Source organism: Grammomys surdaster, unplaced genomic scaffold, assembly GCF_004785775.1.
Source record: "Grammomys surdaster isolate TR1022 unplaced genomic scaffold, NIH_TR_1.0 169, whole genome shotgun sequence".
Taxonomy (NCBI): Eukaryota; Metazoa; Chordata; class Mammalia; order Rodentia; family Muridae; genus Grammomys; species Grammomys surdaster.
In genome coordinates, this window is record NW_021604617.1 from 16407830 (window position 1) to 16422598 (window position 14769).

The following is a 14769-nucleotide window of genomic DNA, read 5'->3' on the forward strand; positions in this document are numbered from 1 at the left end:
TATCTATCTATCTATCATCTATCTATCTATCATCTATCTATCTATCTCATAGAAACACACACACATCTTGACTTCACATATGAGAGAAAACATACAGTATTTGTTTATCTGAATCTGGCTTATTAGGCTTACCATAATGACCTCTGGTTCCAATCATCTTCCTCTGAATGTCATAATTGAATTCTTCTTTAGAGATAAGTAAAATTGTGTATGTGTATCACATTTTCCCCTTAAACTCCTCCATTAATGGAAAGCTAGGGTGATTCCATTTCCTAGCTATTTATGAAGGATGTATCAATAAACCCAGGTAAGCAAGCATCTCTGGTATGCTGATGTAGAATCTTTTCATGGATATATACCTTGGTCACATAGTAAGTTTGTGTTTATTTTTTAGACAGACTTTCATACTGATTTTCATAATGCCTTCACTACTTTGCATTTGTAACAGAATGAATAAGGGTTTTTTTTTTCCATTACATCCTTGCCAGCATTTGTTGTGGTGTTCTTGATGATAGCCATTCTGACTGGAGTGAATAGACTCTCCAAGCAGTCTTTTTAAAAATTATGTATATGCATATATGTCTAATTATAGCTTTTTGAACATAGATGTCATGTTCTCCTGGACCCCCTGTAACCTGAGTTACAGGAGGTAGAGCTGGGTAACAAACTCACGTCTTCTGTAAGAGTAGCAAGCACATTTAACTGCTGAACCATCCTTTTAGCCCCATCTCAAAGCAGTTTAATTTGCAGTTGTTTTGCTACAAATAGAATGCTATCTTAAAATCAATTTAAAAAATCATATTATAAACACATTTTAAGCATGATCTAGATTAAGACTTGGATAAAGAATTTTACACTCCACCTTTTATTTAATCCCATGCCCTTTGATGTAGATCCTATTATTATTTTACAAATAAGAGTTCTACACTGTAGAATATCTATTTATCACCCACCACCTTCTAATGAAATATACACAATTTTATTTATCTCTGTAGAAGAATTCAATTATGACAGTCAGAGAAAGATGTTAGAATGTAGTGGGTGATAAATACTGAGTCTTAGCACTGAGATTTAAACCCACACTTTCTGAATTTAAAGACTATCCATTTCATTGAACCACACAGCACAGCTATCACCCTTGTATTTATTTCACAGCACAAATGCTGAAATTCAAGAATAAAGAAAACTTCTGACCATATACTTTCAAAGATACCTCTGCAGGCAGATACTTACCCAGGTAGGTGAGCTGCCTCAACTGCCTGTTGAAGAACCAATCACAGGCTCCGTCTTGACTGGGCAAAGGATGAGATGGAAGTGACTGACCCACCCGACTCCCACATCTGAGGAGAATGTCAGGATATGGTGGTAGGTCCCTGTGCATTAGCAGGAGGTAATTTCCAGGGGCAAAACTGTCAAATGTTGCTGAGTACTGAAGTAAGAGAGAAAAGGGGAAGAAAACCTACATCAATGATGGAGGAGACTTCCTCCCCTCAAAAGGAGTAATTTTATCAACAGAACGGATCAACTCCAAGCCACACATTGTGTGTGAGAAACAGGCTGACTTCATATTTCATATGAAGTTTACAGTGGGGCTACAAACACATTAATTGTAAAGACTGAAAAAAAGCCATGGGGGTCCTCTTGTTCATAACCACAGTTAACAGAGGAGCAGACCATGGCCCAGACAAGTGAATTGACTTCTCTCAGGTCAAGCAGCTGTAGGGAAAGGAGGAACTCTACATTCCGTCCCACCTACCCTCAGGACACACAGACACAAGCAGTGGTAGGAACTGTGTGAGAGTCAGCAATAGTTGACACTCCTGAGCCATGATCCATAGCATGAGGTACCTTTGATCCATTCAACCCCAAGAGCCCAGTAATTGTTGATCTCACCATACCAGTCTAAAGCATGCTGCACCTTCCTGTGTACCACAAGACAGGAGAGAGCTGAGTCAGGACACAAACCCTCCTGTGCCACATCCTTATCCCCCTTAGCTTTGGGGAAATCCTCTTGAGTGTTCTCATGGTAAACCCAAGGACCACAAAAAGAACCAGAGGACAGGATATCCTTTCTGAGGGCCATGGTTCAATGGGACAAGATGTGTCCCTCCTGTTCCCCAAGATACAACTATGTGGACCTTATTACACAGGACACAGAAAAACAACAACAACAACAAAAAAAAATACCCCGACCCAAATGTGACAGGAAAATAAGCTTAAAGAAACACATTGAATTACATTTTCCTCTTAAAATTTATTTCATGTCTTATTCATTGTTGTTATTGTCATTGTTATCATTTTTTAAAATGTGCCCACTTCTTACCTAGCTATTACCCCAGCAGTTCAATTCTTTCCACCCAGTCCAGCTTGGAGAAGCATAGATTTGCAAATTCATCTTGAGCCACAAGGTGGCAGTATGAAACATGCGAATGCCCAGTTAAGAAATTCTCTCTGCCTACTAACCCTTAAAACAGGGGTGAGTTAGGTTTTTGCCAATAATTTTTCAAAGAAGTTATAGGAAAGGCTTAAAGGCTACTTCTCATCGAATTACTTAATTCAACATTTCTAGAGCAACTAGTTTTGCATTCAAGATAGGATTTAAATACCAAAAATGTCAAGTGAACAAACCACACAGCAAAACACTGCTGCAGATTCCTGCAGGAACATGAGATAAAATTTGCAGCCCAGTCCTTTACAAAAGTATAGAGAACATATTAGTGTGTGAAAAAAATACCAATAGATGGTGTTACCTGCAACGATCTGTCCATCCAAGGGCCCTCGAACTGCAGCGAGTAGGTCTCTTGATCCAAAAGTAGAGCCATCCAACCATAATAGTTAGACAGTGTGTCATCCACATAATTGACAGTGATGGTCTTATTTCTGATGTCAGTCATGGTTAAATTCTTAGGAACATCAAGGCTGTTAGCTCTACAGTGAAATAACCAGAAAAAGAAAAGTAAATAAGAGTTTCAAGGTGGGGCCAGGAAATAGTTCAGCAGTTAAGAGTACTTGCTGCTCTTCCATAGGACCTGGGTTTGAATCTCAATCCCTAGAGGGCTGCTAATGACTACATGTAACTCCAATTTCAGGGGATTCGACTCCATCTTACAGAGTCCATGAATACTGCACAGATATACATGGAGGCAAAACACACATATATTTAAAATAAATGAATGAATAAAAAAATCTAAAAACAATTAATTCCATGGTAATTTTTCCCATTCTACATCTAAAGCCCTCCTCTTCTGTTCTCTGTGTGAGTCTCTGATGGTGATGCTGTGCGGCTTCTATCTATGTGTCTATGGTACACAATCTATGTAGGTCAAAACAGCCCATTAGAAGATTGTCACCAGAAGGCTTGTACATATTATATGGTCGTGGTGGAACTAGGCAAGTAGCATTTGTATCTGAAACCACTAATAAATGTCACCTTGAGTACTCCACGTGGGCCAGAATAAAATGTAATCTAACAAATGTCTACAGTAAAAACTTTGTCATGTAACAAGCTTGTTAACAACAAACAATTATTATGAGTAATTTGATATTCCCATCAGAGCTTTCAGGAGCACAGAACCTGATGTGACACAACTCTTCAGTACCCTTCTCCAACTGCCTATGAAAAACAGCTTCTGTGGTGTTTCCTGGAATGAAGATCTTGGCTTCTCTCCCAGAGTCTGGCCTACTGCACAGAACATACTGCCGTTGCTGCACCTTGTTCTTGGGTTTTCTTCTTTAAAACCACAAATTGTACTATCCTTGAGTCAGACATATTTCTTTCTTTCCCTTGTTGGCTTTCATGTCAGACCAGGGCTCTACACACATTGGTCCTGTTCATACGTGTTACAGATGCAAACTGGTTGAATAGGAACTCACAAAAGCAGTCTGTGCCGTCTTGCTAACTTTTATAAAGGGTTGTAGGCAGAGAGCACATTTCACCAAATGAAGAAACCAAAGCAGATCATGGTAACACCTAGATCCTCTGATTCATTCTGTAGTGATCTTGAAGATTTTATTAGAACATAAATATATGGTCCGTAGAGATGGCTCAGCTGTTAAGAGTACTAACTTAACTATTCTGCCAGAAGTCCTGAGTTCAATTCCCAGCAACCACATGCTGGTTCACAAACATCTGTAATAGGATATGATGACCATCTCTGGTTTGTCTGAAGACAGCTACAGTGTACTTTTATACATAAAATAAATAAATTAATGAAAAAAGAACATAAATATATTTACTCAAAAATTGAGGCTAAATAAGTGAAAAAAAACTAAAAAATAAGGAAAAGATTTTTAATAGTCAATAAATAGATGGCTATTTTTCTGTTTGTTTAGACTAGATGAGAAATTTTCACCACGACATATATATCTAAACCCACTTTATAGCCCTGTGGTATATGATAAGAAGCAGGAATCCACGTGTGAGAGGTCTTTCTCACTACACCAACAAACTTGCCATGATCTCCTGACTTTAAGTGAATCCCAACCTTTGCCTCCTAAGTGCTTGAAATTATAGGGAAGTGTCCCCACACCTACAAGCAAAGGGGAATATTCAATACTTGGGCAACCAGGAAACTGAGGCAGAGGAGCTCAAGTTGCAGGTCTCCCTGTGCCACAAAAAAAAAAAAAAAAAAGATTCTGTTTTACTGGATAGTTCTGTTTTACTGGATAGTTTTGCCATCTTGATATGTGCTAGGGTCATCTGGAAATATGGAACCATGCTTGTGAAGATACTTCCTTAAGACTGCTTTGTAGGAAAGTGGGGCATTTTCTTAATTAATGATTGATGTGCAGGGCCCAGCTCACCATGGGTAGTGTCACCTTTGAGCAAGTGCTCACGAGGTGTTTGAGAAAGCAAACTTAGCTAGAGATGAGAGCAAGCCAGCACTTCTCCATGGCTTCTGCTTCAGGTCCTGCTTCCAGATTCCTGCCTTGAGTTCCCTTCATGACAGACTGTGATAGGGACACATAAACCAAATAAACCCTCAACTCCACAAGTGATTTTTAATCATGCTCTCTTAGCACAGCAACAGGAAGTGAATAAATGTTTTTCAAATAAACAAATAGAAAAAGGTGCTTTTGTAAGTTAGAATAAATGTAAAATATTAGACATAAAATACAAATGTGAACTATATACATCAGTGTGTGTGTGTGTGTGTGTGTGTGTGTGTGTGTGTGTGTGAACTTGGAGCTTACTAACTAACCCTTTAAATCTTGGCTTTCTTTTTTCTTTCTTTCTTTCTTTCTTTCTTTCTTTCTTTCTTTCACTCATTCTTTCTTTCTTTTTTTCTTTCTTTCTTTCTTTCAGTATGGAGACAATATATCCTTGATCCCTTGCCACTTGATTGAATGTGTGAACTGTCAAATGAATCAGCCTTTTCTGAGACAGAATTGTTATCTACAAAGTACACATTCGAGAATCACACAATCCATTACAAAATAAAATCACAAAGATGTTTCATAAGGTTTCAGTGCATTTGGGATTTTTCTGATGGTCTCTCTTGGATTGCTATGGTGTGTGTGTGTGTGTGTGTGTGTGTGTGTGTGTGTGTGTGCTTACAAACTAGTGGTTCAGCATGTGTGGGAATGTTATCTGTGATATTTTGTCCTTTGAAAACATGATATGGATATCTCCTCAGAGGCCTTCAAGAGTCAGACATATTCAGAGGCAGATGCTCACAACTAGCCATTGAACTGATCATGGGGTTCTCAATAGAGGAGTTAGAGTGAAGACTGAAGGAGCTGAAAGGGTTTGTGGCACCATGAGGAGAGCAACAATACCAACCAACCACAGCTCCCAGGGTCTAAACCACCAGCCTGGGAGCACTTAGGGGGGGATCCAGGGCTTCAGCTGAATATGTAAAAGTGGAGGGCCCTGCTGGGCATAGGTGGAAGAAGAGAACCTTGACCTCATGAAGGCTGGATGCCCCAGGGGGTGGGAATTTTGAGGGTGGGGAGGTGGGAGTGGGGGGGTGTTGATAGAGGTTACATCCACAGAGAAGAAGGAGGAGGGGCGAGGGGATTGGGGGTTCCGAGGGGGTGCTGGGGGATGGGGTAAGGGGACAACATAGGAAATGTAAATAAATCATCCAATAAAAAAAAAAACATTCAAATCAACTAAAAAAAAAAAAGAAAACATGAGTATAAGCTTTTGTGTTACAGAGCATTGACTTAGGAATTTCTTGTGTTATTAAACCTATTTGCTTCCTCCATTAATGAAAAAAGAAGGATCAAAAAATCTTTGGGCATTTGGAATAAAAGAACTATTCTGTCCCAGGGTTTGTCTATGTAGTGTTATCTGGATCATTATAAACTTGAAGGAAGAAATTTTCTGTCTTTTGGTTTTAGATACTTAGGGTTTATCTCATCTACTTCTACTCAGATTTGGGATAGAAGTGCTAGACAGGTCTTAGTTTACATTTTTAGAGCCAGCATGAACCTGAAAGAAGCTTGTTACAACTTCAAATCCAATACCTAGTCTCCACCATAGTATTTCGTCCTGTCCCTGTTCCCACTTAATGATGCATTCCTGTTCCATTTGTAGAACTTTATAGGTACAACCTTTAATATTATTAGTGCTTGAGACAGGGCCTCATCACACAGCCCAGGATGACACCAAATGCACTATTTGGGCCAGCTTTGAATTCTCAATCTCAGCCTTTTTACAGCTAGGACCACAGGTATTCGTGACCACACCTAGATAAAATGGTAGTATTTAGAAAAACCTTTAGAATGGAGTCATGAGTCCTAAAAGGGTACACATAATTTGTCCAACTAATACATTAAAAAATAAAAACATGCATCTAAGAAATAAATGTAAAATGAAAGTGATAAGAACAGAGATACGTTTTAAGCAAGAAACATCAAGGAGATTGACCTGTTGGCTCTAGTAAACACCATAGTCCAATTTGGAATAGGATTCTCTACAGTTCTATATGATTCATCTTCAACACCAAATCTTTCAGCTCCTATGGGGACATAAAGACTTTGAATAATGAACTATAGGACCACATTCAGAAGAGAATAAATGAAATTTCAGAACCTCTAATCACTGATTTGATGCATTAAATGAAATTTTCTTTCACACAATAACAATACAAAAGATATTTCTTGAGTGAATGATCAAGTACTAAGTGTGTCAAAAATATGCTGACTACTTGGTGATATTTCTCTGCAATGAAGTTGTCTATACAGAAAACCATACAAGTAGGGGGAGATATCTAAACTTGTGAAAAAAAAGATTAGCAGTTGATTATAAATTACTAGAATTTGTTAAGCCCACTCAAAGCTACATAACATTTACCAAAGTGGCTCATACACTTCCATGTGGTGGTTGGAAACCCCCTTCCTAGCATGAACAATGTGCTTGAAGTTGGTCATGGTTTATAAAACTGCTGAGGTTTCCACATGAACTCTTATCTCTTCTAGTCTACCCAGGTCCTGGCAATTGAGCCATTCACAGAAACAGCTGAATTTTCTTTTGTAAATGTTCAATGACCTCTTAATTATTACTGGTCTTTGGTCCTGAAAGGGTTTCCTACGTCTGCTAACTTAGTACTTCAGAACTTTATAGGTATTCACTACAGACACCATCATGGCCAGATCCTACAGACAGTGATCTCTTGTGAGAGTTATATAACTGTTGCCCCTGCCTAGGTTACCATGGGGATTTAAACCTTCCTTATCTCCCAGAAGGCAGTAGTGAGTGGTGCTTGGCATCCAGATAGCCTGTGATGCTCCATAGGGCCTTGGTGTTTTCAGCTTCATGACACTGCTTGCCTAGGTCTTTGTGAGTTTCACCAATGTGTAGCAAAACTTACTGAGTAGCTCCACATGCAAAGCACAGTAAACATACCAGGCTGTGTTTTAAAATCTCATTGAAGTCAAATTCAACATTAATCTCCAAGCAGTAGGCTCTGCCTCTTGGCTCCATAAGTATCACCTAAGCTCCATAAGTCACTGAGCAGCTGCAATTCTCTAAGGACTATAAAGGTGCCACCATTATGCTATCCTCAATATGCTGCAACAAGTACATTTCTACCTCCCATTCCTTGTCCTGAGCCAACTCATTCTATTGCCCCAGAGGTCCACCATGATCTGAGGTTTTGATGCTTGGGGACACATACCTCCGTAGTCAACCCAAAGTTGGCAATCTTGTATAATAAGCCTTTAACTTCCTCCTCGTGCTTCTTCCTTATGAACAGCAACAAGTCCTTGAGAGCCTCAACTTCCTTGTCTATAGCAGCTAAGTAATACTAATATCATCAGTGACCTTGCAGAGCCAATAGCTTCTCTCCAGAGATCAGAATATACATTAGTTACTTTTCTCTCTTACAATGATAAAATACCATGATCAAAGCAATTTATATAAGAAGGAAAAGGAGTTCTGTTTACTTTTGACTCTAGAGTGATGAGAGTCCTTAGGGGTAAGGAGGCATGGTAGCAAGTACCAGGCATGCTGGGATGAACAGGAAGCTAAATGCTTTCATCTTCAAATACCACTTGGGGCGTTCAAATACCTCTAAGGGGGATTCCTCATTCAAACTATGATAGCATATAACCAGCTCATTCTTATACTTGATTCTATGACCATCAGGAACAGTACAAGCATAGCTGGTCTCCAGAAGGATATTGCATTACTCATAGGATTTGCAAAGATCTGAGCACTCAGTTCTTTGATAGTCTTGAATGTAACATCCTCCCTTTGACCTGAAGCTCCCTTTCCTCTAACTATTCCTGAATTTTGTCCTTCTACTTTCAATGATCAATCAGTCTCCAGTTTCCTGGAGGAGGCCAAGCATTCGTTAAGTTTCCAATGATTTCCAGACACTAGATGGTGCCCATCTCTATGTACTCCCTTAGCTTTACAACAACCGGGTTCCTGGAGCACCAGGTACGCTAAAGAGCTGACAGAATACAAAATTAACATCTGACCATCTTAGACCCTTCATATCCTGCATATACACAAACCATATTGATTGCCAGACAGACTCAGAATTGTGTCATCAAAGGCAATGTTTAATGGAGAGAGAGGTGGAATATGGATGAAGCTCAAGTCCATGGACAATGGTCAGAAATTTTGGACTCAGGTTTGGCCACCAAAATTAGTATAAACTAAATGAAATATGTAGAAGTACATTCCTCATTATCTTCCTAATTATCATTTATACTACCTTAAGAGTTATTTAAATAGTATTTTATTATGTCTCAATGTAATCAGTTGGGTAGATTTCCGAGCAATTATTCTTAATTCTCAGGATCAGGAGTATGTCCCAAGAACTCCTTAGTCATTTTGACTAGAGCTAGTTATTTATCCAATTTCTTTCATTATCTTTTCTGGGATGCTATTTTCTAGATTAGGTTCTTATAGATTGTAATTTCAGTTTCAAAAAAAAAAATCCTCAGGATATGTCCCCAGTTTCTAAGACTTTTATAAATATTTTCTCCTCTAAATGTTACCAAAATTCTGATAGCATTAGTGAAGTTCTACTTGTCTTAGGGTCGTTTGTACCACTCCTTTGTGCCACTCACTAGATACTCTTCTCTTCCATCATCACGCAATAACATTGTAGTGGCCACTCAGTCAACCAGAGACCCTCCATAGCACATGGTGTGATTCTAAACTGCCTTTCTTCTTACCTCTTTTTACCAAGCCAGCTCTTTCTGGAGAGCCTCTGAGTCTATCAAACCTCTCTCATCCATCTCAACCATTCAGGATACAGTTTCCTAGGCAGCCATGAAAGCCAACTTTCTGTAGTGTAAATAAAGAAGTAGATATTAAGCATGGCTTCATCACAGCTGGTGGCAGAGTCACAGTGCACATTCTAAAAAAGCAAACCAAAATGCAAAATGCTCATCTCCCTACAGGTAAGATTGACCGCTGCAAGCGGCCAAAACTTCTAAGTCAGAGTAAGTCCTATCCTTCTAGGCCAAACACCAGCACTGACAGTGGTGGGCTTCTCTGAAAGGCACCAAGAGAACATCAAGAGTCAAAGAACACCATGAAGGGAATTTACCAACCATAATTACTACAATCTTTGCTTGCCCTAAATAGCCACCAATTTCCCTGTGCCCTAAATAGCCACCAATCTCCCTCTCTTTACTGTTAATGAAGCAAAGGAGCACAAAAGTATTTCTAATTTGGAGGAGCCAAGGGAGTCTGCATGGGCCATTAGCAGCAGAGAGCTTCATTACTAGGGGAAGAAGTCTCTCCCTGAACTTTGCATGGCTTTATGTGCAAGAAATCAGGAGGCAACCAGTCAATTTTAAATGTTAACTCTTACAGTCCCATGGGCAACAGTTCCTATATACCATCAGAAACACAAAAGGGCTCTGAGCCTCACATGCAGCATTTCCTTTCATCATGAATTTGTCTTGTCTCAGAGGGTGCTTTATTAAAGGGCTGAATGCTATACAATGATATGTAGTTATATCTCCTCCCATGTCTTGTCCAATTTCTCCCATATTTCTCTCAATACTTTCTGTTCCCAACTACATGTATTTTTTGTTGTGGTAGTGGACACTGACTCATTGGGCTCACTCAGTGAGTTCTGCACATGTGTGCATAGGTGTAGAGCCACCCACTTTAGCATGAGAATTCTAACAACAGCTCTATCCTCCAAAAAGAATGACTCTTTTAAAAATAATTTTATCTATCATCTATCTATCTATCTATCATCTATCTATCTATCTATCTATCTATCTATCTATCTATCTATCTAATGTGTAGTATTTATGTGTATATATGTTTCCCTCCATTTATGCATGTACGCACCACAAGTGCCTTGCCCTTGGAGGCAAGAAAAAGGCATTGGGTCCCCAGGACTAAACTAACTCAAAGTTGTGAGCTACCACAACTTTGATTTTGTCTTTTTTTTTTGTTGTTCAGCATAAAAAGTTATGTGTGGAAGATCGAATCCAGTTCTTCTAAAAGAACAGCCAGTGCTCTTAATCACTGAGACAACTTTATAACCACAGGAATTATTCTTGTTAATTAAATGATATGATTCATTACAATAATAATGTATTTATTGCTAAAACTTCCAAATAGGCATAACAATTTACTACCCTAGTTGCTTAATAGTGGTCAAATACTGTATATAGAACAGTTAGATGTATAGTGCCCACAAAGGATTTGTTCAACCATCCAACAACCAGTGAGAATAAGCACTAATTCCCCAGCTCTTCTTTATCATTAGCTTGAATTTCCGGAGGGCCCATATCTCTACATATTAACAAAAACACTGCATTAAACTCCAAATATTATCAAATCTGAACAACTGAGAAATAAAACCTCTATAATTACCCATTTCCTAAGCCAGATATATCATAGCCAGCCATAAATGTTGCTCCAAGCAACTTCTGGATATTTAGACTTGCACATCATATATATATATATATATATATATATATATATATATTGAACAAAACAAGACAAATTAATTTTTTTGAGCAGAGACAACAAACTTTGGTGGCATGCCAAAAAAAAAGGGCATCTTCAAAAGTTGTCCTGAACTCAAAACACTCCTCATTATTAGCCTTTCTGCAAGCCTGTCACTACCCACTATATAGTGATATTTTATGCAGTTACTCAGTTTTCCAATGTGAGTGTGTATGCATGAATGTGTGCGTGTGAGGGAGGGAAACGGAAAGGAAGGGGGAAAGAAGCAGAAAGTGCCTCAAAAATAGTTAAGTATTCTGCCTTCTGAGTAAGGCAACAAGAAACCTGAAGAAAGAAAGGAAGATAACTTTCAGTCTTTTATAAACTTTCAACAGTTCTTACATTATCATAGTAATGGGCTGTAGAACGTCAGAATATTTGAAATAATCACTCGTGTTTCTGGAGAGCACAGCTCACTGACTGTCCTCCATGACTTTTCAAATGCCTGTTTCCATCTATGTGTAGACTTAGCTAAGGTACAAATTCATTGTAGAAGAACCTGAGTCACAGTTCCCCCAAAGGAACCAGCTACTGCGGTGCAACAGACTTAATTGTTGTGTTAAAATGCTACTTGTTCATATTTTGTTTTAGTCTGTGAAGAATGATTCTCCTTTACCCATCTTGCTACTTGGGTTGTACTTTTTACACCATGTTATCCCTTCTGCAGACCTCATGAATCTAGCTAGAAAGCCTCCTTTAGAAAGAATGCATTATTAGAACGATGCAACTACTTTACAAGATAATAAGATAACAAGATAATTGTTCATTTACTAGGAAGGAAAGCAGGCTGAGATCTGTCTTCTCTCTTATGTCTAGACACCTGGTACTGGATATAGCTCACTGACCGCAGCTCATAAGAACCTATTGGCCTCACTCACAACTCTAAGTTCAGCATCCTTTATAGGATCAAATAAATCAAATGACACTCTGTTCACCATGAATTGTGCAAATGCTACCATTCAAGGCTTTTTATTCTGGAATGTTAATTGTTTACTGATGCACAAACATTTATTGATGTACTCTTTTATTATTCATTAAACTCAATGATCAAATAGTGTTGCTATTGGTGTTCTGCACCTTGGGGTTCACTGTGATTTTTAGATGATGTTCTGTTTTGCTTCTGTAGCCTCCATAGTCAAAAGAGGATAATACATCTTGAAATCATCCTGTCTCACAGGGTGTTTTGTTAAAGGACTGAATGCTACTATTAGTGATGCTATGCCTATTTATCCCTGGGAAGGAGACTTAGGTGATTATTAGACCAAAAGCTAGGCCAAAATTTCCATTTGAACTCTTCTTTACTTTTGCATTCACAGAGGCAGGGGGTGCCTCATACTTTGAACACTAACACATTAAGAGCAGTTGCATAGGTAAAAACTGAACGCAAGCACGACAGGAGAGGGTATTAAGCAAGATCTAAGACACAAGGTGATCAACAAGAACATTAACCTTTCCTTTCCCAGAAGGGGAAGGGGAGAATCAGAAGACACAAGGATATGTTGAATCAAAGCTGACGTTACAAATGACTCCAGATTCTGTGCCTTCCAGGGGATTCTACTGGATTAGCAAAATGTGATATGATCATTGGAAATTATTCCCCTTTCTTCAGAAATTAGATCATTACATCTGAGCACATGCGATCGTCTTCCCGGGCATATTTTTCATGAATGTAGAAATCTAAAGCACCCTTTTTGATTATAGAATGCCTACGTGTTGTTTTCAAAATAACAGACACTGCACAGACATGTTTAAAGTGGGGCTTACTGAGCACCCGCTGTATGCCTGGCAATGACCTTGTGACATGAATACCATTGTGTTCATTGTGTTGATGTAGAAACAAAGTGAGGCTTGTTGAAAAGAACACACATAGGAAGCTGAGAAGCCAGGACTTTACCCACTGATTCCCAACCACCTCTGCATACTCCGTTGTCTGAAGACTAACGTGGAATACAGGCCCCTATCCTGACCACACTTTATGTGCAACCTACAAAACACAGGCAGATTGCTTGGCCAGCCTTCATTGTTCAAGCTTTTATGTCATCTCACCCCATCCATTCGCTAACCAGAAGGCAGACTCAAGGTCTGATTTGTTGAATATCTAAATAAGCCTGAGACAATTGAAAAGTCTATATGCTACATTAGACCAAAAACTAAAAAGAGGTGTAATTCCTAGCTGATAACTGTGAGGGTTAAATTCTCATCCTTCCTCTCATCATGTCCTTCCCTACCACAATAAAGTCTGTATATGATCAGAGAAAGGAAACATTGGCAAATGCTAGCAACAGATTGGGGTGGAGGTGCAATGAAGAACAAAATTAGATGGTAAAATATATACTCTAATTAACTCATAGCTCCAGGATACCAAAATACTACAAGAAACTATGAAAGGATATTAAGTGTTATAGGATTTTAGAAATTTTGGAAATAAGGACCGATGATAACATTTTCATCCCTAGATCTTCTGAAGAAAAAGTAAATGTCACTGAGACATCTTGGACATAAAGCATGGAAAATAATAGCGTGAGAAGAACATTTGGAGGTGACAAGGTTTTTTTTTTTTTAATTTATATGAAACCAATTCAAGTCAATGTGTGCTTGATGTTATATTAGCACCATAAGACAAAACAACAAACAAAACCACCCTGTTACCCTCCTTAACATCTGCAAAGGAAAGCAGCTTATAAAACTGTGCAGGAGTTATGAGTATTGATCAGAGCAAGTTTAAAGAGCCAGCACACAGCAGGGATAACAAAGTGCACAAGATGCTCAGGGAAGCTCATCAAAGAAAATCACCTCCATGCTGAGCTCATGGAAGCTGAACCTTATGAACAGAAACAGGCAAAGCAGTAAATATGGGATAGAGGGCTGGGGGAATAGAATGATGTCAGGACTCTATGCAGGTAGCAGACCAGAAAGGGCTGGAGTGGGTTTGCCTCATGAATCATATTTTAAGCAAGGGCAAGAAGGGAAAGGCTAGGTCTACACAGGTTAGAGCATCAGCAAATGTTAAGCTAAGATACATGTGTGATCACACTGGTAAAAGATAACTAAGGCTGGACTGGAGGATGAGTTAGCCAAGGGAAAGATAGATTCCTTTTAGAAACTAACCTCTTCAAACCGGTCAGATTTAAAATCCAAGTTTTCAGAAGGCAGGGCAATTGCTGACAGCCTGAGGGCAACCCAGGGTATGCAAGTTCCAGGTCAGAGGAGGCTCCAGAATGACCCAACAGCACAAGAAAAAAATGGGGTTTGGGGGCAGTGAGGTGAGTAGAATAAAGTGAAGAGAGGAGAGGAGAGGAGAGGAGAGGAGAGGAGAGGAGAGGAGAGGAGAG

At 39.0% G+C, this 14769-nt stretch overlaps 1 protein-coding gene across 1 annotated transcript in view; it reads right to left on the reverse strand.

Annotated features, from left to right (window-relative positions):
* The window catches only part of Pkhd1 (PKHD1 ciliary IPT domain containing fibrocystin/polyductin), a 433222-nt gene that overhangs the window by 203386 nt on the left and 215067 nt on the right, over positions 1-14769 (reverse strand). The window contains exons 49-50 of the mRNA XM_028766634.1: positions 2751-2928; positions 1234-1429 (exon numbers count right to left, since the gene is read on the reverse strand). Coding sequence (XP_028622467.1) covers positions 1234-1429; positions 2751-2928 — 374 coding nt within the window. The remainder of the gene's footprint in view (positions 1-1233; positions 1430-2750; positions 2929-14769) is intronic.